Source organism: Protopterus annectens, chromosome 1.part2, assembly GCF_019279795.1.
Source record: "Protopterus annectens isolate FY-2018-M chromosome 1.part2, PAN1.0, whole genome shotgun sequence".
Lineage (NCBI taxonomy): Eukaryota > Metazoa > Chordata > Ceratodontiformes > Protopteridae > Protopterus > Protopterus annectens.
In genome coordinates, this window is record NC_056727.1 from 927,905,288 (window position 1) to 927,932,815 (window position 27,528).

Consider the following 27,528-nt stretch of genomic DNA (forward strand, 5'->3'; position numbering starts at 1 on the left):
TCATCAATACCAGCAGTGTGTGTGTGTGTGTATGTGTGTGTGTGTGTGTGTGTGTGTGTGTAAAAGACATATATCACACCAACTGACTCATTTATTTACTTTTTGCCTGCAGCGGCCCCAAGTACTTTTTTTGACACAAAGAGGTTCAATCACTTTTTATGCGGTTTAAAAGAGGCTCACTGTGACAAAGTCTGAAAACCCATGACCTATGCCCATTCAAGTGTTAAGGCCTAACAGGGGCTGGAAGAAAGACATTTCTTCTGCAAAACAGAATGTCTTACTGTGTTCCCAGACATGCAAGATGTGATCCTAAGTATCTCCACTAAACATGATTAACTCATTTACTGGGTCATTCATGATGAGGGGGCTGAGGATGTGCTATGCATAAACCAGCAGAAACAGCAGTACATAACCCTGCTGACAGCATCACTGCCACTGCAGCCACCTATCACGAAAATATTTTCAGGGACTTTCAAACCACATGCTGGTCAGGGGACAGTGTGAACATCTACAGCTGTTTTACCACCAATAGTCAAAGAGGTATGATATTTAGCCTTTGCACCACTGATGAAGAAAAGTAAGCACACTTAAACAGATCTGAAGGAAAGAAAAACAATGTTCATAGGTCACCAAACACAGGTAACTGTGTTTTTAATGCCTATTGAACTTACAAAGAGGCACAACCCAGTCTGGCAATAATTACCTGCATAAAATCTATTCTCAGATCTTAGAATTCATAGTTTCATAGGTTTACAGTTATATGCGTCAGAGTGGGTGCAGACACCGGATCCATCTCAGTTTGGCTTTTCAAAGGAATGGCAGGCTTATTGAAGCTGGTGGACTTCTTTGGAAAGGTCAATAAGGTGATGAAGTGAAAGCTCATCTAGATCTGGCTAAAGCATTTTATACAGTATCGCACTTCGGCATCGTCAACAAACTTAGACCCCTTTTTAAAATGCTGAATAGCTAGCTGGCTCACAGAAAGGCCCCAAGAAGGTTAGGATCAGTGAGGTCACCTCCACAAAGAGGATGGTCACCATTGGAGTCTTCAGTGTTCTGTGTTGGGCCCATTTCTCTTTAGCATCTACTTCTCAGTGGTCAAAGTCAATGTCAATGGCCTCTGGCTCACCAAATTGGCAGATGATTGCAAACTGGGAGAAGTCAATGAATTCCCTCTAGACAAGAGCACCATTCAGGAAGGTCTAACACAGATAAAATCTTGGTGCCAAAGCCATGGCTTAAATCTCAATGCCAAGAAATGCACTGCACTGCCTACTCCGAGGTGATCTCTGCCTAACATATACAGCTATGTCAAACCCAGAGCTGTTGGACATGCAACACCTAAAGAAATCCCAATCCCTCCGAGTTACACGCTCTAGGGACCTAAACCTTGTCACCACAATAAACAGGACACGCTGGAGGGATAGATTCCTGTCCCAGAGACTTCCTATACTCTGGAACAAGCTACCCATCTATGTCAAGCAAAGTTCTTCATTAGCACTCTTCAAGAAAAATCTTGATGAGTGAATTGGAAATAGGAAATGCACTCCGGGGATCACTTCTGTGCCTCTGCTGGACAGTAGCACAGGAAAATAACTTTCTTGGGTGGCGTAAGCTATGGAACCTTGCTGGCTAGGCTTACGTAGGCCCTTGGGCTGATAGCCTAGTACCTACCTATGAACCTATGAACCTATGAACTGGGAAGGCAGACACCCCAGGTAACATCATCATCAATAAAACATCCCTAAAAGATTCACTATTCAGGGATCTGGTAACTCATGTAGACAGTAACTTAACCTTTAGCCCACATATATCTGAGGTAGCAAGAAAATCCATCTATGTTGCTCAACTTATAAGAAATGGTATGGCATCTAAGTCCAAACAGGTCATTGTACCACTATACTCTTCCCTCATCAGAACCATCATAGAGTATAATGCCCCTTTGGTATGTAACTGTCAAGACACACACAACTGTAGCATCCACAATGGTTCCTTACAAAACACATGGAGTGAACACAATGTCCTATTTTGAGCCCCTCAAACCCCATTATTTTTACTCTCTATCATACGGACTTTTCAGAAATTATCTTTGCCTGGTGTACAAGGCATCCCTGTACAGTGTTCTGATGAACCTTTTGCCAATCTGCAAAACGAACAACATTATTACTATTAGATCAAAAGACACATTTTGCTTGCAAAATAAATAGGACATGTGAAGAGACAGTTATGTTTCTCAGAGAATTCCCATTCTCTGGAACAGGCTCACCATCCATGCAAAGCAGTTCCTCCCTAACCCTGTTTAAGCACAACTTGGACCAATAAAATGAGCAATCGGAAATTCACTCCTGTTATGGCACCTATGTCCTGAGGGACAAAAGGGAGTCAGTAAATCACCCCATATATAAAATCAACATTGTGGGTCATATTTGGGTTGTATGGTTAGGCCTATAAAGGCCCTAATGGTCGTTCGCTTAGTATACATCTATGAACCTATAAATGTTGTTTATTTACCTATTGGCATTTGTTGACTACCTAGTTACTCCGACTGGGTAAAAAATGTTACTCCTTTCCAACATAGACCCGGGGAGAAAAACTTCATAAAATATCTTAATCGGTTGACTGCTAACATTACTTAGTATCTTACACAGCAGTTAGCAAAGTGTACAAAAATATTACTATTTTTTTTAATAAAGTAGCATATCCACAACTTTAACAGACAGTGAGGATCACAGATGTATACAAAGTAATACCAGTTGCTCAATTAAAGGAAAAATAAAAAGGAGATTTAGTGAAGACAGGGAGAGAAGGTTAAATGGTTAAGTGGAGACAGGGAGAGATGGTAAAATGGCTAAGTGGAGACAGGGAGAGAAGGTTAAATGGTTAAGTGGAGACAGGAAGAGAAGGTTAAATGGTTAAGTGGAGACAGGGAGAGATGGTAAAATGGCTAAGTGGAGACAGGGAGAGAAGGTTAAATGGTTAAGTGGAGACAGGAAGAGAAGGTTAAATGGTTAAATGGAGACAGGGAGAGATGGTAAAATGGCTAAGTGGAGACAGGAAGAGAAGGTTAAATGGTTAAGTGGAGACAGGAAGAGAAGGTTAAATGGTTAAGTGGAGACAGGAAGAGAAGGTTAAATGGTTAAGTGGAGACAGGGAGAGATGGTAAAATGGTTAAGTGGAGACAGGAAGAGAAGGTTAAATGGTTAAGTGGAGACGGGAAGAAAAGGTTAAATGGTTAAGTGGAGACAGGAAGAGAAGGTTAAATGGTTAAGTGGAGACAGGAAGAGAAGGTTAAATGGTTAAGTGGAGACAGGGAGAGATGGTAAAATGGTTAAGTGGAGACAGGAAGAGAAGGTTAAATGGTTAAGTGGAGACAGGAAGAAAAGGTTAAATGGTTAAGTGGAGACAGGGAGAGATGGTAAAATGGTTAAGTGGAGACAGGAAGAGAAGGTTAAATGGTTAAGTGGAGACGGGAAGAAAAGGTTAAATGGTTAAGTGGAGACAGGAAGAGAAGGTTAAATGGTTAAGTGGAGACAGGAAGAGAAGGTTAAATGGTTAAGTGGAGACAGGGAGAGATGGTAAAATGGTTAAGTGGAGACAGGAAGAGAAGGTTAAATGGTTAAGTGGAGACAGGAAGAAAAGGTTAAATGGTTAAGTGGAGACAGGGAGAGATGGTAAAATGGCTAAGTGGAGACAGGAAGAGAAGGTTAAATGGTTAAGTGGAGACAGGAAGAGAAGGTTAAATGGTTAAGTGGAGACAGGGAGAGATGGTAAAATGGTTAAGTGGAGATGGAGAGAAGGTAGAAGTGATGCAAGTGAAGAAGACATTAAGCAGGGAGAAGCAGAGCAGTGTTTGAGAAGTATGTTTTCAAGGATAGAAGTAACACTGTCATTTGTTAGGGGAAGAGCAGGGACACAGACACTTATTTCTGAGATACTGCCGGAGTTCTTCAGTGAAAGCTTTACTAGTGACCAATAGTTATTAATTTCCTAATAAAGTTAAAAAAAAAGACTTCTAATTATTTTTGATTTTGGTGGCTGTTTTAAGTTACTATTTTGCTTTGAGATTCCTAATGGTACCCTTAATCTCTTTACTAGTTGAACTGTCCTCCTAAGCTGGGCAGAATTACATTTCTTAAAGCACGGAGTTCTTCCTCTTAATACATGGGTTATTTACACTGGTATTCCACCATCAAACTTCTCATTGCATTTGATGCAGATAGGAACTACTTCATCAATGCAGCTACTTAAGTGAAAGTAGAAGTCACAGGTATAGGCACTGGCTTTAGCAATGGGGTTTGTGAGAGGAAGATTACAGTGAGATTTATTTAGGTCTTCAAGTAATGGAAGAAGGCTTGTTTTTGAAAAGTCCCAATCAAAGAGGAATCTGCAAAGGATGTACCACAGTTTTCAAAGTTCAGTGATTTATGGTCTGATTTAATGAGTGAAGATACTACATAAGGAGGTATGCAAGAAATGGTGGTGGTTACATTTGTAAGGACCAGACCAAGGGTATTTGGGCACCTGGAAGGATGGTTAAGTATTTTACAAGGGAGTTAGCATTTATCATGTCAAAAAGTATTGTGAATACTGGCCACTGACAGTGTAGGTCAGACAGTTAATTGACAAATAGCTGGCATCCCCAGTAGAACATTATTGGGATTAAATGGCATTTCAGCTAAGGTGTTAAGATAGCTATCATGATTACAAGCAGCATGCAGGGTGTCCTTTAACTAGTGACAAAATGGTAATTAACATTCTTTAGAGTGATTTGAACATCTAGAAGCTCAAACTTGTGGTCTTGCAGAAATAACTATGAGGTGATAATATCTTTGACAAATACTGATACTCCCACACAACTGCCGGTCACTCTGAAGACATGAGAGGCACTCAACTCAGAAACAGAACTTTCATTGCTTTGAAACTGAATTTATGTAATTATACATATCTGAATGTGGTCAAGTTGCAGGACGGCCTCAGCTTCAGGTATTTTTTAAGACTCCTGGACTTGAGTAGAGCTGCTTACTGTGTTCCAAATTGCATTTTACGTAATTGGACTATCCAGCACAGACTTTGGATAAAAAGGCACTATGGAGGTAGCAACAACTTTAGCCAGAATACAAATGCCATAGTAAGAAAGGTACAGGCAACTCCTGCAAAGCAGGTGGGCTTGTCAGTCATCTCTTTCCAAGCTGACACATACTGGATTCCCCCTATGATGACAGGAGGTACATAATCAATTACTAAATTCAATTATTTTGTCTTTAAATGGTGGCATCATTATGTGTGGTAGCAAAATACCACTCAAGACTAGTGTTCTTCCTGTCTTGGACTCATGCACAGCAAGCCAAGCCATATCATTATGTCTGTCCATCTGGGTTTCATATATGGACATTCATCCCAAATGGACCCTTACCTGGTCATAACTGTATCTGTCAGGATGGAGATATCTAAAAGCTACTGCTATGTTCTGGATCCTTGCTCTGGAAAGACAGCTAACCATCACCCCATTCTTATCCAGCTTGATGAGGGTGGCATTTATATGGATGAGTCACCTATTACTAAAACATTACCACAGGTGAGTGCAGTCTTAATAGGCCTTAAGAACTTCAAGTCTGGACCCTTACAACTCTTACTGATATGTGTAATGGCTGTGGGTGAAAGGTGAACTAATAGATGAGCCTATTTAGTCCTTAGTCTAGGGGAGCTTAAGCAGTGTTCTCTTGACAACCTCAGCTTAAACTTGTGTGAAGGAGGTGCTGTGTACTGTAGTTGTGTGCATTATGCTTACCAAATGTGTTATGAAGTGAAAAGATTGCCTCCAAATTCAATAAATACTTACAACATTCACATATTCAGTCATTGTGAGGTAGCAATAAAAAGGTTTTGATGAGCACAAGGCAGTTTCTGTAGTGCATCACAATGCCCAATGCTATCAGGCTGGCTGCAGAAAGGACAAGTGCTGACACAGATTAGATTACACAATGGCCAGTGCAGGTGTAGGGGTATGAAAAATCAGGATAGCTTAATAATATACCCCTGGTATAAGACAGAAGGGGATAAGGGACTGGGCTAGAAAATGGCAGTAAAATGGGATGTGGCTAAAGGTTACAAGAATATGAGATGCCAGTACTGTAGACTCTGGACACGGTAGGCAATAGCGATAGTATTCACAAGTGCAATATGTAAGCACAACAAAATGATTAGTAGCAGGTGTCAGTTTTAAATCAGATTATTGTACTGCACTTAAAACTAATGGGCAAAACTATCAGTACAAACAGCAGTGCAACAGTCAAATGTGAGATCAAATGCAATCAAGAGCTGAAATAATAATGTTAATTTGGTCTTCAACTAGTAGCATTAATGAACAGTACATAGTCTAACCCAACGGCTCCAGATGCACTAACTGTAGAACAAGAGCTGCAGGCAGGCTACACAAACAGTGCCATGCGCAGTGACTGTAAATGAGAGAGTTACAATGCAGGGGCAGTACAGCAATTAGCACAATGCAGTGGCAGTACAGCAATTAGCACAATGCAGGGCAGTACAACAATTAGCACAATGCAGGGGCAGTACAACAATTGCAAAAGCAGCACTAGTACATCAGATAATTTAATCTAGAGCTCTCTAGTGGAGCACTGTATTGCAACAGCACAGCAATCAGTAGCAAGCAGAAACACAACAACTTCAGATCAAACAAATGAAATCAATAACCAAGATAAGTTAAATGTGGTAAATCAGTTACTGGAAACAGTGTAAAATTACCCAAACTAGTATTAGTAACAGTGCAGTATTATCTTGGGTATTGCTTGTAGTGAAAAACAATACAACAGCAACAAGAAGCAACTTATTAATCACTACAGTCAGCAGAATAACAGTAATGCAACCATATGAAGTGCAGTCAGTAAGAAGATAACTTAAAAAGGAGACAGTGATTTTTTATTATATGTAATGAGGCAGTAAAAAAATCACAATAATGCAACTAAGAGGAGAAGGCTTCACTTCTTATAAAGCTTCCTTCTATGATGCCTTGAGACTAAATTTCTCAGATTTACAATGAAAAAGAATACTTGCTTGTCAATGTTAACTGCACGTTCAAAATTCAGTGAAATATAAGTTACCTATAAAGCACCAAAACATTTTTTTTCAAGAAAGCAAGCCTACTACACCTTCACACTCCTGTCACTTATGTATACTAACTCTAAGACTACACCAGCTTGGAAATGCACTTTCCATTCCATTCTTTCATCCTACCAGCACAATCCCAATTCATAAATTAATAAACTAACACAAACAACTAGAAGAGACAACACTAAAGCACAGGATGTCCGAGTAAATATAACCCAAGTTAAAAGAATGTATGGGCAAAAGATCTCAAAGACTTGTCTTAAGGCTGAAGAGGGCATTCCTCTCATCAACCTGAGCCAGCTCCACTGGCATACTCATATAAAGCCCCGTCTACAGTCCAGTTTGATCAGCGGCTCTGATACCTATTGGAGCTGGCTTAGGGAGGATGGCCATGTCTGTCATCATGGGACATAATGGGACCATCCAATTCCACAATCCCTTTCAGTAGAGGTGGTAACAGGGGATGGTCCAGAGGTTAGCTTTCAGCCATAGCCCATATCACAGGTGGGCAATAGCTATCTGGAGGGCAAAGTGTCTCTTGTAGTGATGCAGGTCACTTGCCCCCTGCCCAGGGATGGGTTATGCCAATAATAAATATACCACCATTGCTGGGATGCTGGCAATAGCACAGACTACTGCTGAGGCTGCTTGTATGATGGCCTCCCTAAATCAGCTTTCACACTCAGTGGGGAATACCCAAGATGGATGAACAGATGGGACTTCTCTGAAAGGAAGAGGATAGAAAAAAATAGACAAAAAAAAAGCCTCTGACAAACTCGACACATGGAGTCAGAAGAGTTAGGATGTCAGCAACCTCAAAGACATCATTAAAGATGTAATCTATAGTCTGCAAGGAAAACCCCAGCCAAGCTACAGTTTTCACTGTGTGATACCTTAAACCTCCTGTAATGGAGACCCATGGGATATTTGTAAATTACCCCCCTAAGGGTGCAAACTGTTTCAGTTACTTGGCTTCTAAATGTCCATGACTTTTTTTAATTTGTTAAGTCTTTATAGTTATATCCATGCCAATAAAGCTAAACCCAACTAGCTGTGTACATGAATGCTTCAGCCTTTTTAATGACCTCATCAGCACAGCATAAATGGATAGTTTGGCTAGACTTCCTAGTTTGGCTAGACTTCAGAAACAGAGAATCTTAAAACCCAGATGATGCCCATAAAGATTAAAGTGCCTACACAATATCCCAACTAACATCCAAACCAAAGGGTTAAAAGGTCACAGACAAACCATTCAGTAAAAACTGCAAGAAAACCCAGCTAAGCTAGAGTCTTCACTGTGCAATACCTTAAACCTCCTATAATGGAAGCCCATGGGATATATGCAAATAACCCCTTAAAGACATCAAGCGTTTCAGCTACATAGCTTCTGAATGTCCATAACTTTTTTTTTACTTTATAAATCTTTATGGTTACACTCATGCCAATAAAGCCAACCTCATCAGCACAGTATAAGTGGACAGTTTGGCTATACTTCAGAAACACGGGATCTTTAAACCCAGATGATGTCCGGGATCTTTAAACCCAGATGATGTCCATAAAGATTAGTCTTTAAACCTTAATCTATATTAAACAGATACAGATATACCTACGCAAGACAGACATAGATATAGGATTGGTATAAACCTTTGACGAAAACACTGAACATAATGAGTTGTGCATGCCAAATTTACCTATGCTCCATCAAATCTAAATGGGTAGTTCCAGCCAAACATAGAAAATTACTCTGCAAGGTCCTGACACAGACAGTCTAGAACATAAAATCATGTGAAGACAATATCTTCCATCACAAAAAAGAAAAAAAAAATACAGATTGCTACTATAAGTCTTTTATTACTAAGGAGTTGAAAAATATATGAGTGATAAAGCTTACAATTATAAAATATCCTTTTCTTAAAATACTCTCAAGTCAGCATGAAGCGAGTAAAAATCATAAATTAACTGCACATAAACAAAATGGAAGACACCTTAGAGCTCATCAAAAAAACATACAAAGTATTCATTCAAGTCATAGCTTACATCAATCACTTCACGGGATGTCTGCACTTTAAATGGATGAATAGTTTCATCTTCCCCAGAAGCAGGTATCGGCTCTTCTCCCCACCAGTCATCCGTGATTGGCAAACTCTCCTCTTTTCTCCGCAATACAAAAACTAAAATGACTGCTCCTAAGAACACAGCTGCACCGATTTCAAGCAGCATTCTTCCTACAGAAAAGACAAAAGTAACTGTTTACTTTGGCTTCAAAAGAGAAACTATTACTTTATCATCAGCTTACTTTCATCTACTCTCATGCTAAAATACCTCCCCAAGCAGCAGAGCATTTTGCTCCAGAACACCAAGTTTTGTATGGCAATATCACTCTGATACATAACATGGTAAATACTCCACCACCACCCATCCAACAACCATTGGTCCTATACCGAAATGTTGCTCTGTCAAACAGAACACTTACTGACCCTGTCTTAATATACTGAAATGCAAGCACTATAACACATGAAAATGAAGTATGCCTTTCCAAGTGACACGGAGTTAATCCAGTGCAATAAAGCACATTTAGCCAATCATATATTTGTAGTGGAAGTCACTGCCATGGTGGAGTCTCTTTCCTCAAGGTCTGAGAAGGGAATGCAGGGGGTACAGCTTACTAAATAGAACGTATAAGGTGCTTGTCCACCCAGAAAAGTACTTGCATACAAGCAATCAGCAGCATTTTCTTCTTTTTCATTTGTGATTAAGTGCCTTTCGACAGACTGAGATCCAAATCCATGGCTTAACACTGCAAACGCAATTCAATTACAAAGAAACACAAAAGTACACATGCACTTCCACTTTCTTTTACATATCACATACAGAACAACATAAAACAATCAATGTGGTTCCAACATACTGCACGTTTTCTACAAAACAGTACCCTTGTCATTCATAAACACAAGAAGCTTTTAAAATGAGGACACCAAATACTCTAATAAAATGTACTATTTTATGTTTTCTGTTGATCGTTTGTTTACCTGTATGGTGTTGTACACCCAAACTGAGCCTGAAACAGGTCCATCTGGGATCAGTGTTCTACTCCAATTAGCAAATTAAAAAAAATAAATGTATAAAACATTTCAGATGTAGTGTATACAAATAATGACAATTGGTGCTAAACACCTAAATATCACACTCTGACAGTGATCTATGGGATTTACGATCACCTATGGACATGTGATTCTATAGCTGATGATTACACTTAAGGTACTGCTGCCTGAAGGAAATAGCACTTAAAAAAACAGGAAAATATTTACTTGAGAAAGGGTATTGGGCTATTGTCAACTCTGATACCACCATATCTGACATAACCACAGCACAGCATTCTACAGCTATGTCAAGAATCTCAATGGCAACACTCAGATCTGCTCCGAGTTACAGCACAATGGCATTAAATATACAGAACCAATTGATATGTCCAACATCCTGGCAGATAGGTTCAGTGCTAACTTTACCCCCCCCCCCTCACCCCCTAAAGGGCCCAGTTCTATACTGGAAGAATGCAAAGTTCCTGTAATCACAGCTGCACAGGTAAAAAACACACTCTCCAAAGCAAAGAACACAGCATCCTTGGGACCTGACAACATCCCAGGCTGCGTTCTACACAAACTACAGAACGAACTGGCACCCCACCTAAGTACCATGTTCAATCATAGCCTCACCTCGGGCTTTGTGCCCACTGAATGGTGCACAGTGACTGTTATCCCACTCCAGAAAGGGGGAGCCAATACGGACCCCGGGAACTACCACCTCATTAGCCTGACGGCCATAGAACGTATCATCATGGAACTTATAAACAAAGACATTGGTAATCTCCAAACTCTGTACACCACCCAGTTCGGGTTTGTAAAAGGCAGATCATGTCTCCTAAACCTGATAGACTTCTTTGAAGCAGTCACCAAAGCCTTAGACGAGAGTAAGGTGGTTCACACAGCCTATCTAGATCTCGCCAAGACAACACCATCCCCCACTCTGGAATTATAGATAAACTCACTAAACTAGGTATAAATCCCTATGTCACAAGATGGGTTGCCAACTGGCTCACTGACAGAACACACACTGTGAAAGTAGCAGACTTTAAAATCAGACTTCAGAACAGTGACAAGTGGAGTACCACACGGTTCAGTCCTGGGTCCTCTCCTGTTTGGTATCTACTTCTCTGAAGTACAGGCTAACACAGGAGGTCTTTGGCTAATGAAATTCGCAGACGACTGCAAACTAGGAGCCATAATCAAAACTCCTACCAATGTGGACATCCTACAAAAGGGCTTCACCGAGACAGATGCCTGGTGTCAAAGCCATGGTCTCAAGCTCAATGCCAAAAAGTGCATGGTCATCCCTTTTGGTAAAAACTCTGCACCCATAAACTACCAACATAGGCGGTAGTCTACTTAACACCGAAAGTATGATAAGAGACCTTGGGACATAGGTGGACAGTAGTCTCTCCTTTGATAATCACATTGCCACAGTAGTCAGGAAATCCTTCTACATGGCACACCTCATCACAAAAGGTTTCTCATCCAGGACAAAAAGAGGTCATTGTTCCCCTCTACTCGTCACTCATTAGACCCTTTATAGAGTACAACGCCCCTTTTGGTATGTACCTCATAAGACGACATCAACAACTGGAAAGGTCACAGAAATACCTCACAAAGAGGATTACCGGCCTCAAACAGATGCCCTACGCAGACAGTCTCAAAAAACTCCAGCTTTACTTCATTGAATATCGCCTACTCAGAGGCGATCTCTGCATAACATACAAAGCTGTGTCAAACCCAGAGCTGTTGGACATGCTCCACTTAAAGAAATCTCAATCCCTCTGAGCTACAGGCTCTAGGGACCTAAACCTTGTCACCACAATAAACAGAACATGCTAGAAGGATAGATTCCTGTCCCAGAGACTTCCCATACTCTATATCAAACAAAGCTCCTCATTAGCACTCTTCAAGAAAAATCTTGATGACTGGATGGGAAATAAGAAATTCACCCCAGGGATCACTTCTTAGGCTCTGCTCGACAGGGGCACAGCAAAATAATTTTCTTGGGTGGCGAAAGACATGATACCTTTTTGGCTAGGCTTATATAGGTTCTAGGGCCAATAGCCTAGTATCTACCTATGAACCTATAAAACAAAATGATATACTGAATAACTGTTTTACAACTATTCCATTTTTTCTAAAAGCAATAAACATTAGGAAATGTAATGTCTAAGACAACCATCAACTTTTACAGTTTGTCAAGACAAGCATGTCTAAATTGCTACTACCATCTTTTTTTCCTTACTGATGTGATCATGTCTTCCCTGGCTACCAAAACCTCACTTTAACTGGAATATCTTTGATTTTCTTTAACAAGCACATTAATGCAATAATGACCTGAAGTTCATTCCAGTGCAACACACAAAAGTGTAGCTCAGCAACTCTAGAAAGCAATACAATTTATAGGTTTGTGGATTATAACATGTACTCAGCACATCAATCCTCATCTTACTTTTTTTATATAACTGAAGTCACAGTTCAGGCATTTACTTCTAGAAGGGTGGTGCGGATTCAACCTGGGTTGCCCTAAGCTTTAATTACTGTTTTCTGTTCCTTGCTGCTGTTTACAGTAAATGGTTGACAGTGATTTGCTCATGTCTGGCTGTCCAGGACTGGAGTGACATTCTGCCATTAGGCAGCCTTTAACTCAGTGGTACTCTGTTATGCATACCCTGTGAGATTTCATATGGGGACATCCCTCATGTGTTGCTTATAATGTCAAGGCTGAGGTATTAATGGGAAACACAGCAGTATCTTAGGAAGAAAGTGTCCCAACTATGTAAGGTGCATGAATGCTGCTGGCTGGCTACTCAAGGTAATTCAAGTTCTGAGATTGTGTCATATACATGCACACTCCCTGGGACAGAAGTACTAAGAAGGGTAGGCAGTAAACCAGTGATGAAGGACCTATGACATGTGTCAAAGGTGACAAGCCATGATGTTTTGGGTGACACACCAGCGTTCACCAACACCCAAATTACAAAAGAAACTGAATGAACAAAATAAAAAAAATGTGACCCTGCAATTATCTATTAAAACTCAGCAACAAAAAAGTCAACAACTGATGTCAATCAAATGAAATACAATGCGTTCCATATTTTTGCAGTTCAATTCAATATTACTATTAAAACTTGGGCAATTTTTGGTGCATCGTTTTAAGTCCAATTTTCAGTGAGCATATCATTTCCTCTAATTGTAAGTCACTGATTTTTCTTTTACTTTTACAATACATGCCAGCACACAATTGGACTGTATTTCTTTTAAATAAATGAATATGTAAAGAATTGTTTCTCTTTTGTTTGGGGGGGGGGGGGGTGACAAGCCAGCAGAGTCAAGATAGGCATTTTCTGAATTTTCGACAGGCAGTGCCCAAAAGGTTCACCATCACTGAAGCAAGCACTCAGCATAAAGACTGAGAGATGAAGGAGCACTAGGCTCCAAAACTATTCCTGTTACACAAAAAAACTTTCAGGGACTTGGTCTGGGTGGGCTGATCACTTCCGGTCTTCATTTTTCACGTATATACAAGAATGCGAGTACATCCTGGCTCCCAGACTAAACAGATATGCGGAAAAGGGAGTAAGTCAATCAGTTATTCGGTTAGCAAAGTATTTCAGTTTTGTCCCAAACAGTGATTTTTTTTCAAGGAACACAAAAGTTTTGTCCCAAATGGTGATTAAGCATTTTTTCAAGGAACACAAACGAAATACAGGAAAATAGCAAAAGCCATGCTCTCTTTCCATTCATATATTTTTACAACAAAGATGGTGCTGTTTTGGAACAAGCTGGCTGTTGGATTCCCAGCACACTACTTTCCACAAGTTCTGGGTTGTCATGGCAATAGGGACAGTACAGTTGTGTAAAATCTTACCATAACAGTAGATTTCTTCCTCTTCACTGTTGCAGTACTCATTACAAAAGGGATTCCTTTAGGATCTTACAGATGTCTTACATCACACACGTATGCTCCCCGTTCAAGGCATAGGGCCATAAAGGTGATGTACAGACGTACAGACCTCACAACTGAAAGCCCCAGGAGGAAAAATATTCCTAGGAACTAGAAGGAAAATGTGCATCCAGAAGGAGAAAAAGGAAAAGAAATCCAGGCCAGGAAGACAGAAGGAAAAGGGCAGAACAGAAGGGGGAGGAGGGAGCGAGGAATACTATGACAGTGAAGAGAAAGACATCTACTGTTATGGTAAGAATTTGCACAACTGTACTACGTCCTTCCATATTACTATTGCAGTATTCTTCACCAAACGGAGAGTACAAAAGCTCAAGAGGAAACTTGGGAAGAAGCCACAGAGGAGCCCTCTAGAAACCCATGCAAGACAGCTTTGGCAAAGTCAGCTCTTGTTCTAGAAACGGCATCCGATTTGTAATGCTTAGTGAAGGTATGGACAGAAGTCCAAGTAGCAGCTTCAGGGATGGAATTGGTATCCAATGCTTTGAAAAAGGCACCAGAGAAAGCAACAGCTCTAGCAGAATGAGCCTTTACGGAGGTAAAAAGACATTTTCTATGAAAAGAGTAACAAAAAGAAATGGCTTTAGAGATGGGAGTATGACATGGCTGGCTTAGACAGCCAAACCTGGACATTTGGGATGAAAAGAAACAAAAAGTTGCTCAGATTTCTGAATGGCTGTACTATTATCCAAATAATTTCTGAGCTATATAAGCAAATCCAAAGTGTGAAGAGCCTTTTCACTAGCAGCCTGTGCAGAAGGAAACAAAGAAGGGCAAATTAATATGCTGATTAAGAGACAACTCATTAACCACCTTGGCCATAAATGGAGGATTAGTACAAAGAGACAACCTGTCCCTATGAAAACTAAGAATGGAGGAACAGCCATAGAGCCTGAAGTTTAGGGACTCTTAGCTGAAGTAAAGGCCAAAAGAAGAATAGTCCAAGTATAATGTTGCAAGGAAGCTGAAGCTGCAGGCTCAAAAGGAGCCCAAGTCAATTTTTCAAGTACAAAACTGAGGTCTCAGGGAGGTGGAATAGGCTTCCTGGGAGGCTGATATGAAAGATGTCTTTAAGAAACTGTTTGACCTTACCCCAGCATGGAGCAATTTACAAAAAGAACCAGAGGGACCCCGACAGAAAATGGATCCTGGCTACGAGAAAGGCACCAGACAGAAAATCTCTTCCATTTGGATAAATACGATTTCCTGGCCTCCTGCAGAACCCTAAGCACGCTCTCAGAAAAAAGGTGCCTAAAAGAGATCAAAACCCTATCCCGCATAGTGTCAGCTGAAGAGTGGACAAGTGGGGATGGATCAGGGACCCTTTGTCTTGTGTGAGAAGGGACACCCTGTGAATAACTTGTGGTTGATCGCCTCGGCTAGGTGAAGAAGAAAGGAAAACAATGCCGTCTGGGCCAAAAGGAAGTCACCAGCAAGATTTATGGGAATCTTGCTGTATCTTAAGCAAGACTCTTGGAATAAGAGGGAAGGCATAGAGAAACATCCCCTTCTGAGGAAAAATATGGCATCCACCTTGCAAGCCAGAGGACTTGGGACTGCGGCACAAAAAAAGACAGAGGAAGTTACTGTTCAAAGGGGAGGTAAAAAGATCTACCTGTGGACTACCCCACTGATGGGCAATGTCCAGAAACACATCTCTGTGAAGCATCCCTTTGTGAGCCTGTGTACTAGATCTGCTCAAGAGTCTGCCAATACATTTTGCTCTGAAGGAATGTTTACTAACTGAAGAGTCACTCGTTACTGGATATCTAGATCGTCACTCATTAGACCCATTATAGAGTACAACACTCTTTTGGTATGTACCTCACAAGACATCTACAACAACTGGAAAGGCCGCAGAAATACCTCACAAAGAAGATTACCCACCTCAAGCAGATGCCCTACGCAGACAGTCTCAAAAAACTCCAGCTTTACTCCGTCACATATTGCCTACTCAGAGGCCATCTCTGCCTAACATACAAAGCTATGTCAAACTCAAAGTTGTTGGGACATGCTCCACTTAAAGAAATCCCAATCCATCCGAGCTACATGCTCCAGGGACCTAAACCTTGTCACCACAATAAACAGAACATGCTGGAGGGATAGATTCCTGTCCCACAGACTTCTCATACTCTGGAACAAACTACCTATCTATATCAAACAAAGCTCCTCATTACTACTCTTCAAGAAAAAGCTTGATGATTGGATGGGAAATAGGAAATTCACCCTGGGGATCACCTCTGTGGCTCTGCTTGACAGCGGCACAGGAAAATAATTTTCTTGGGTGGCAAAAACCAGGGTACCTTTTTGGCTAGGCTTATATAGGCCCCAGGGCCGATAGCCTAGTACCCATTTATGAATCTGAAAGACACTGGGCATATCTGCTCTGATGACACTGAAGCTTGCCCTGAAGTCAGAGGAGGAGTTAAGTGGGGGAGTGGATGGCTTGGGTACACCTTGAGCCATATGGGTCGGAGCCGAGGGGGCCTTAAGTGATGCCCTGCATCAACAAGATCTTCTGTACCATTCACTCCATGTCTTCTTCAGTAAGGCTCCTGGTTGAATGGGAAGAGGACATTGATGGGGATTTAGGCCTACTCAAAAAGGGGGGATGCTGCCCTCAAAGGAACAGGGTCTATAGTCAGGGAGTACCATATCCTTGGAAAAGTCATAACTGGATTAAAGGGGCTGGTGGTCAGAGTCAACGTCAATGGATCTGATCTATCCTTACCAAATAGACTCTGGGCCAAAGAAGCTGGATTCAACAGAGAAATGCTCAGGGATGAAGGTTCCGACCGAGCCACTGATTCAGAAGATTTGGAAGGTTTCAAAGTCTTAGATCTCGGCTCCGAAGGATCTGTCTGAGCTGAAGAAGTCCTCTTCTTTCCTCTATTACCACTTTTGGAAGAAAAAGAAGAGGCAGGGCAAGAATGAGCCAACTTAGACTTAGAAGATGTCACAGATTTGGGATAAAAACCAGGAAAGAACCAACAGTTCCTAAATGAAACAAACCGCTACAGGGTCCACAGTTAAACCCACACAGCAGTAACTAAGTAAAAATTCCATGCAATAAATCCACAAAATAACAACCAACTGTTTAATGAAGCACTTTTCATCCTGCAGATTGCAAGAACTTCTTGAAGTTCTTGCAATCTGCAGGACAAAAGTGCTTCATTAAACGGTTGGTACTTTGTGGATTTATTGCGTGGAATTTTTACTTCAAGTTACTGCTGTGTGGACCCTGTAGCTGTTTGTTTAATTTAGGAATTGTTGGTTCTTTCCTGGTTTTTGGTCGAAGTGTGTGTGTGTTGTGGTAAAATGGCTACAGAGGGGACTAACAGTACTCAAACATCCTTGTCACAAAACGAGGACTTAAGCAATTTAACAGTGCTCGTGGGGTTGCTTTCCCAAAGAGTACAAAACTTAACAAAACTGGACTCGCTAGGCGAAGTTGGGGCACAAAATCAGTCAAGGAACAGCATGAACACTGTATACCAAATAAGGGTAGGACAGTCCAGTGCTACCCTTTCAGCCAAAACACCTTCCACCTCAAATATGACTTGTACAGGTATACTGAGTGAAAATTCTACAATACATTTTGAGACTGTGCAAACTAATAGAACAGTAACTAACGCTGAGACAACCCTGAGGCTTATTTGGGCTCCAAATATTACTCCCTGGTTAAGTGAACCTTTAATATTAAGTAACCAAGGATCAGCAGTACAACAGGGGCATTTGGCTGGGGGGAATAACAGTATCACAACAAATTTAAAAACATTGGACTATAAACTTTTAAAGCATAAGAAACTGCAACTTGAAATAACATATTTCCGTGAGTGCATAAAAGAATAGTTCCCAAGGGACTGCATGTCTGGCAATACCCGACAGGCCTTGAGGGTTCAGTGTTCCATCAAAATTTAATTAAACTGTTCGACAGGCATGGATTTGAACTATTAGAGCTAATGTTAAAACACTATCAGATTGCCACAAATAATTTAGCAAAAGGTATTGTAAACGTGGACAATGAAATAAAAGTGGATGCTGACTTTGAGTGGTATCCCTTTGAGTATAACAGGACATTCAGTAGTATAGATCAACACATGGAGAAACTATGTTTTACAAAAATCAAAAACTGAACAGGGACAGGGCGGACTACAGTAACGGTTCAATAGGCACAAGACAAGACGAGTGTACACTGCAAAGTCCAACAAGGTTTAATAGCCGAGTAAAACAAGCTTACAGCAATCAGTAGTCCGGTGTACACTCTGGTAACTGCCAAGCAATAAAAAGTTAATAACGATCTGGCTGCACAGAATCCAAGTCACAAAGTATAAAGTGCTTTTCGTTAGGAAACACTTCTCCTAACTTCTTCAGACGTTTTTAGTAAACATGTCTCTTGTGGAGTATGTTTTTCGTTTACAGTAACGGTTCAGCCTACCCTAAATCACCATCACCGCAAGTAGGGAATTTGACTGGTCAAAACTGGCAGCAAGGAGGAGCTAATTTAAATACAGAAGCAAACGTGGCGACATAGACCAACGTTAACATAAATGGCAACCAGGGCTTCCCCCACAAAGAAGCAAAAGGATCAATAGTAATAACCAAGCATCTACATCTGAAAATCATCTAAACAACATGAACAGTCAGGGACAATATGCTGTAAAGTTTCACAACCAAGCGCAAAACCACAACCCTTGGAGAGGGAGGGCACAACGAGGCAACGACAGACGCAGGCAGAGAAGGTAAATACTGAACTTTACAATGCAAACAGGTACTGTAACATCATAGAAAATGAAAAGAAAGACTTCAAAGTTTACAATTACTCTAGTTTCTCATTACAGCCCAAATTAGTGGAACTTTTAGCGAAAGGACAGACTTTTGTACCTGCAAGTAATGCAGACATGGCAAAAACTTTATTAGACCTTAAACTTTTCGTGAAGAAAGTTAACCTTGCTGCTTTGTTAGGGCAACATGCGTATAAGAATGTTTTTTGAATAGCAAGCACTTATAACCCTCCCATGCACCCCACAGTGGCACTTTTTGAAAGAAATTGTGAAATAGCTTTCAGGAACTGTTTAGAAGTTAATAAATTGAAGTACAGTGATTTTAATACTGACAAAACAGGATGGCAAGCGTTCATTGAGTTAAAAAACTGCCTGTTTGAGTGATGAAACCAGACAAGGGGGGAGGACTGGTAATAATGCAGACAGAAGACTGTGAACAGAATGAAAAGTATGCTACAGAGTAAAACTTATGCAAAAATTTCCAAGAATGAATTAAATGTGGCTTACTCCCGAATTAGAGCATACATTAACGACATGTTTATTGAGGCAAAAATAGACAGATGTACAACTTCTTAATTATGCCAGCCCCTAGAATTCCCCTCTTGTTTGGTATTCCCAAAGTGCATAAAAGCATAGAACCCCCCCCCCCCCAAGAAGACCTTTAGTAGATGCACGGAATAGTACAACATATTCATGTGCAAAGGCATTAGATTCAATACTGAAAAAGTACACTAGCCAAGAGAGTCAGATTTCTAAAGACTCATGGTCTTTCTTACGTGACAAATAATTTGTAATACAAGGAAAAATATAATTTCCTAACCATACACGTGAAAGACCTGTACACATCTGTCCACATACTGTAGGGATTGAGTGGGTATCCTACGTAATGAGATCTAAAGGGGCACCAACAACAGAAGTAAGTCTAGTGGAGGAACTACATGACATCATTCTCATTAACAACTATATTACGTTTGATAATGACTTTTACTTACAAAGAATAGGTGTGGGAATGGGTTCGTCATGTGGAGCCAGTTTTTCAAACTTGGTCATGGCATACTGGGAGTAAGAATATATCCAAAAGAACCCACAGATTAGTGAACTTCCATACTGGGAGCAAGAATATATCCAGAATTACCCACAGATCAGTGAACTTCTCTACAAGAATCCTGGATGACATCTTTATTATCCTTAAAGGAGTGTTGTGATGTCAAGACAGCATAAGACTTAGTGAACCACCTTAATTTCAACAGAATTTTTGCAGTTCACTTATAATTTTGGACAGGACAGTATTGCATATCTAGACACTGAACTGAAAAAAGATAAAAGTCAAGGAAGATATATAGGTAAAATCTATAGGAAAGAGACATATTCCAGCACTTTTACACTATTCTAGCTGCCACCCATACCACCAAAAAAGGTCAGTAGTGAAAGGCCAATTAGGGCAGCCAGAATGCTGAGCATAGATTTCTATGCAGAATGCGAAAATTTGAGGGAGATGTTTCTGAGTACAGGTTACCCTGATTCCCTCATCATGCAACTAACACAAGTACAAAACCAAAGAACTAGGGGACTATATAAGCCTATTTTAGATCAAAGTTATAGGCAAATCTTGGTCAATGACAAACAGTGAGGTAGATAGGTCAGAAAGACATTACATGAAATACAGTTTTATTACAACATATAGTCTGAATGCATGGGACTTTTAAGAACATCATTTTTAAAAACTGGAATTTATTACAGGGTGACACATTTATTGTGAACAAACTTCCAATTCCATCACAAATTATGTTTGAGAGGAAAGAATATGAAAAATATGTTGGAGACCCAAACCACCAAATTACCTAGAAATCCAGGTATGGCAAAGCGCGGGATGTGTAACTATTGTACGCATATAGAAGTAGGACAAGTATATCAAAACTAAGGGACAGAAAATACTACACAAAGAAGAGATTCGATTGTTAATCGAAAATGATAGTTTATGTAGCTAGATGCCAACACTGTCCAGTATTCTATGTAGGGAAAACTGATCGAAAGTTAAGAGAGAGAGAGAGTGTACGAACACCTTTATAGTATAAGTAGGGAGAAACAAGAAAACGCACTAGCAAGACATATTTCTGAATACCCAGAACATAGGCTCATGTTTAGAGCGCTAGACCAAGTTATAACAGATATTAGAGGAGGTCCAGACTCCCTTATTTTAGAAAGACTTGAACTTATGTGGCAGTTACGTACAAATGCATGCCAATATCCTGGTATCAATGAAATTTGTTCTATTTTATGTATTTTAAAATTAAAAAGTCTAAGTAGATAATGTTTGTTTTTAATAGGTACATTTTCCATTTTTTTTACAACAGAAGTCTGTTTGAACAACAATGAAACAAAACAGTGTAAGAAACTTCTGTGTGGAAGATTTTCAGTCCATATATCTCTAGTTAATTACTATATTAATCAGATCAGACAATAGTAGTAGAAGTGGCGAACAAACTCGTCTTAAGTAAAAATAAATAAATAATAAAAAATATATAATTGTACAGAATTACTAAGTATTCAAAAGTAATCCAAGCAAGGCAGGCAGTCTGTTTCTAGTCGAAATTCCTTCAAGTACACAGACAAGTGATCCAAGTAAAACAAAACTTGTTTAGTGGGTTGTTTTAAGACTTCGGGGATACCACGGAGATTACTTGTTTTTTTCTGAACAATGACATGCATTTGGATAATTTTTGAAAAAGGGTAGTAGGGGTTTAACTTAACCTGTGTAAAGGAAGGAGTGGTAATTGGTTCAGAGTGAACACATGATGTAAGTGGAGTGAATTTTAAACAGGGTAAAGTTGTATTATTTTATCTGAAGAAGTTCTTGCAATCTGCAGGACGAAAAGCCCTTCATTAAACGGTTGGTACTTTGTGGATTTATTGCATGGAATTTTTACTTCAAGTTACTGCTGTGTGGATTTAACTGTGGACCCTGTAGCTGTTTCATTTACAGATTTGGGATCACTACCAGAAATTATCTCTTCGAACGCAGATGGTAGCATACCCCTCAAAATTAGCTTATTCTTCCTTTCAGCCAAAGCCCTGTGGTTGAAGGAATGGCAAACAGCACAATCTTCCCGCAGATGAAGGGGACCCAGACAGTATATGCACAGGGAGTATGAGTCACTGAGGCGAATTTTGTGACTGCACTTTGTGTATTATTAAATGGATAGCCGTGGTGGTGCAGAGATAGCATTGTCACCTCATAGCAAGAGGCTCTCCTGTTCGATTCTCGGCTGGAGCGCCTTCTGTGTGGCGTCTGCATGCCCTCCCTGTGGTAGAGCGGCGTTCGAAAGACATGCGTAGGGCACCTCGGCACTGTAAAAAAAAAAAAAAAAAAAAAAAAAAAAAAAAAATCTACTGCCAATCATTAGTGGACCAGAGATCCGCTGTGGCGACCCCTAACTGGGAAAAGCCGAAAGAAGAACAACTTTGTGCATTTTTTTAAAGCCTGCTGGCTTATCTGCTTCTCAGCCATGAAGAAAAGGAAAGGCAGAGAATACACCCACACACACACATGCACACTAAAGAGAGAAATAGTAAAGTTTTTTTTTTTAAAATAAGGAAACAGAGGGAAAGGTGAAACTACTAACAGTAGTAAGAATACTGCTAGGGATATAGGGGAGAAGGAAGAGCAAACTATTAAAAAAAAAAAAAAAAGGTTACTAGCAAGGAAAAGCGAAAGAAAGTGAAAGCAACCTAATAAAAAAGTGGTTACTACTTGAAAGAAGACTTCAGAGACAAAGGGGAGATATGAGAAACTTAACCACACAAAAACAATCAAGAATTGGGAAAGAAAATGAAAAAAATTATTGTAAATATTACCTGACAATCCAAGAGCTAGAGATTTAGGCCACGTCTTCGCGAAGCAGCAAATGAGATCTGGGGTAACAGGGAGAGATACGTTGTGGGTAAGGGGAGGTATCCAAGAGCTTTTTGGTTGCCATGAGTTTAGTAACAGCGGAGTTGGATCCGATGGATCAGATTCGGACCCACATATAAGGACGAGATGAAAAATTGACTATCACACTGATAGTTTCATGCTGAAATGTTTGGGTGGTCCAGGAGAGTATGTCTTCTAGAATAGGAGTGTTATGATCTGGGGGGGATGTAGAGAACAATTATGTAGATTTTCTTTGAATTAGTAAGGTTTAGGAAGGATATCAGCAATTCTGCTGAAAAAAAAGTTGGGGTATCATTTATGTACAGTGTGATAAAGTTGTCAGGACACAGTAATGCTATGCCTCCTCCTTTCTTATGGGTTCTATCAGACTTGAATATGCTGTAGTTGGGAGGCAGGAATTCAGTCAGGTATGTTAAGCTTTAGCCAGGTTTCAGTAATGGCCAATATATCATGCTTGTACCAATCTATCCAGGCATGAAAGGGGGATGCTTTGTTTCCTAGGCTTCTGATGTTGAGGGTCAAAGTTTAAATTTATTATGGGGTGTTCTGTAGGGATGATTAGTGGTACGGCCAGGGTTAGGATGGATGTCACCGCATTGTGACAGTAGAGAGATTAGATAGGAGTATATATTGTTCAGCTTTTTAGAGGGGTGGATGTAAGTGGTATGAGATAGGGTGTACTGTGTGGAGAACCCAGGAGTTTAGGGACTAAGAAAAGAGGGTAAGTAGTACAGAAACAATTGATATTCTGGAAGCTGTGATGGTGTACTTGGTAGCTGGAAGAATAATCAGTGGGGGGTCAACTATTTTTGGGGTAATCTGTGGAAGTGATGTTGAGTGAGTATTATTAATACGGAGGTCATTGCAGCTAAGACTATTATTGTGGAGTAGTGGTACATGCTTGGGAGCAAGTATGGAGTGAGCTACTAACTGTATAGAGAATATGGGGTGGAGTAGGTAGGGGTGTACACTGTGGTATGTGGAAAATACTGGCAGGTTAAACGCAGAAAAATGTATGCAGTGAGACTTGTAAGGAAAGGTGTGCGAGAAGTGGACAGGGATATAGATAATGGAACAAACTACAGCGGAAAAGCAGCTAAAAGTCACAGTAGTAAATTACCTTAGAAAGACAGGAGTATAGAAGCAGGTTAGAGATGGGACAGAACAGAAAGAAGAAGGGCAGAGATTCGGCTTGGTGGTGTGGAAGCACTTTACAGATACAGATATTTTCTAGGAATATGCATATGATATTAAACATGTGCTGAGAGTTTAAATTCCTGTAGAACTGTTCAGCCAGAAACGGCGGATGTGCATTAAGTCTTCAGCTGAACGATGGTGATGTCTGAGGTCTGCACAGGTGAAACTGGCAGGTCAGGGATCCTTTATGCAAAATCCACGTTTAGCAAACATTGAGATGCTGCCTCTACACACCACCAGAATCGCTACGGCAAAAGAAGCAAATTATGGTATCAATTAGCTAGACTTGTAATGGTCTGTAGACTGACTGCCTTATTACTTATGAAGCTAAGATGTTACTACTTTTGGGATATGCATGTCACATGCTACGTAACTGTAAAATATTCAGTAGAGTTATCAACAAGACTATGGCATGCATTATCACGTTTCCATTTTGATGTACTTCCAGAAGTATCTAGTGTTGTGAACTTATTAACCTGTGTACATGTAAACCCCCCATCTAAACAGGTGTGATTTTTCAATATTTTTTCTGGTTGTGGCACAGTCAATGTACATTGGAAGGTTTTAGGTGTCAAGCATGTGCCTAAAGACTATTGCTTAGTCCAGCTCATTGCTATAAGTTGCTAAATTAGACATCCAGCCTGAAAAGGAGGATTTCTGCATAACCTGAAGTGTATATGGGTAGTAGTCTAGCACAGTGGTTTACATTACTGCCCAACAGTGTTCAGTACTATTGTTTTGTTCTCAGCTGGGGTACCTTTGCTGCAAAATCTGTACACTTTTTTTTTAAACAAGAAACACCTTCATTAAATAAATTATCATGCATGACACAGGCAATCTTACATTTACATAAACGAAAACAAACCATATTGACATAATTTTAGTGGCAGACTTTATACATCAATTATAATCTATCCAGTCATTGTCAGTCAAACATTAAAAAGCTCATGAACATCCTGCCATCTTTTAAACCTCGTTCCTCCTCTGCATGTATTGTTCCCATAATTCCATTTTTTTCTATGTAATTTGCACCTACCCCTTTTCTAAAGATCCCAGTTCCAGCTGTTTTATTTCTGCTACTATATTCACTACTTCTAGGAAAGTTGGTTTAGAACATCTGTACACCTTCTTGTCTTCTTATCTTGGACACTATGTGGGGATGGGAGTTTATCAGATGTCCAAAGTAGTAGCCTCCCTCCCATCAGGACTATAGTGTTCCTGGATACTCCTGTGTTCTGTCAGGTTTTCAGACACCGAGAATGGGTACCTGGATCCAGCTAATGGTAGTGGGCCAAGGTAAACAGGAAAAAAAAAAACAAACAAACATGTTCAGGCGATCTGATCTACGTTATTTGGTAACTTATCTACTGTTCTTCATGACGGCTTACCTTAATTGTGTATATCACACATAACAGGATTGGTATTCTGTGTTCCATTTGGTGACTGTTTAGACAGTCCTGAACTATATGACAATGCACTGCTTACTGATTTTCTCTCTTTAAACCCCCCTACTCACAAATCTCCTGTACTACCAAATAAGACAGTCAGACTCTAATCCACAGTACCACCCTGGGACTGACCCCACCTCCATACTATGTACTGTTCTTAACATGCTGATAGAGTTCTAGTGAAGTCCAGACACACTGTACGGACTCACTAGACCTTGTCCAAGTCTTTAGTGGCCTTTGTGACAGACCCATATTAAATTATACTAGCAAGCTAAGCTGTCAAACACTAGCTAATACACCAGTATTTAGGAACTTCAACAGTCCACTATGCATAGTTGTTTCCATGTCTTTCTCTGAATGGATGTGAAACTAAGAGTTCTGACATTTTCACTAACCAAGTATTTTTGCCAAAAAAGGGCCATAACATTTTGTCAGACTCACTCCACATCATGGGTTACTCTGTGCACATACTGAGGTGATTCAGCTGGACCTTGTAACATATTTATTTATTAGAGAGTCTTGAGTTTCTTTCTTCTTTGTAGCTCTTGCTCCACCAATTTATTTGCCCCATTCCAAACCTGCTCTCTCCTCAAAATCTGGTAACTGAACATCTTAATGTGCAGCATTTAGATATTACCCTCTACTGGCGTAATCTGCTACTTTCTGCTGTATTTTCTAAAGCGTCTGAAAATCCTTTCGTCTTTCCTTAGTTCAGTAATAACCTTCTTTTCTAGGTTTGATCAACCTGCTGGATGAAATTTCTTGTCTTTATAGCAGTATACTCCAGTGTTTTGTTAGCATCTTCTCCCATCCTCTAGCCTTTTAGCTTTCCTTTCTTCCAGCACCGCTTTCTTATTCTGAGAATAAAATCACTTGAAAGTTCTGCTCCACAAACGTAACAAAGCACCAGCACAAAAAATTATGCCACCTCCTTTTTCCTTCTTCCAAATGGTTTATTAATATAAAAAAAAAAATCAACTGTCAGGTTAAGCGCTTTCTGATGAAGTCTTGATAGATGAAAGCGCTTAACCTGACAGTTGATTTTTTTTATATTAATAAACCATTTGGAAGAAAAAGGTAAATTCATTGTGCTGGTGCTTTGTTACGTTTGTGGAGCAGAACTTTCAAGTGATTTTATTTGGTTGACTGTTCCCAGGTTCAGTACCTTTTCTTATTCTGAGACATTATACTCCCCTCCTCATTTCTCCCCAAATGTAGCCCAAAGCTAATCTATTCTCAGATCACAGGACTCATTGGAAATTGAAGGCTAGCAAATCTTGCAACCATTATACCCTGCCAGTTCCCACCCTAGACTGTACTTCCCTTCTCAAGGAGAGGTAGACCAGGTCTCATTTGAAGGATGATCGTGCATTTACACTACTTAATTTGCAGGGTGATTCTATTCTAGAGGTGAAGGAGATGCTGAGTGATGAATCTGTCTCTTCACCTTCTTTTATTGATCTGCTGAAGCAAGTTTTAGATGTGGTGTTTGGGACTGTTCGATCTGTGAATCTATTTTGTGGGTCCCCAATTGCCTAGAAGGCAAGGCATAGATCTCCTTTGAAGAGCCTGTAAAACACAATAAAAAGAAAGTGTCTCTAGTCTTTTCATGTAGCTTAAGGGTTTTAAGCTTGTGATCCTGTTTTTTAAAGACTTTTTGAGATATTTTCAGATGTAAGGTATGTACATTCTAAAGGGGGCACTGTATTTTATTATTGGTATGATCTGTTCTGAATACATGGGAACAATAATATTTTTAAATATGGATGATATTCACTTATTTATTATCGGGGTTTTTTTTTTTGGGGGGGGGGACTACCTGTGCTGTGTATGAAAACTTGCCCTCTTCAGTTGCTCAGTTTAAAGTCCGGCATTAAGGCATAGCATGCATTTTGTGAAATAATCTCGGATAGTTACTCTTATTTTTCCTTTTTTTTGTAAATGTTAATATGTTGGCAGACAACCAGATTGGTGTAAGGGCTTGCTC

At 40.1% G+C, this 27,528-nt stretch overlaps 1 protein-coding gene across 1 annotated transcript in view; it reads right to left on the reverse strand.

Annotated features, from left to right (window-relative positions):
- Positions 1-27,528, reverse strand: part of EPHX1 (epoxide hydrolase 1) — a gene marked incomplete in the record, with an annotated part of 687,022 nt that overhangs the window by 482,033 nt on the left and 177,461 nt on the right. Inside the window, 1 exon segment of the mRNA XM_044059800.1 lies at positions 9,163-9,350. Coding sequence (XP_043915735.1) covers positions 9,163-9,345 — 183 coding nt within the window.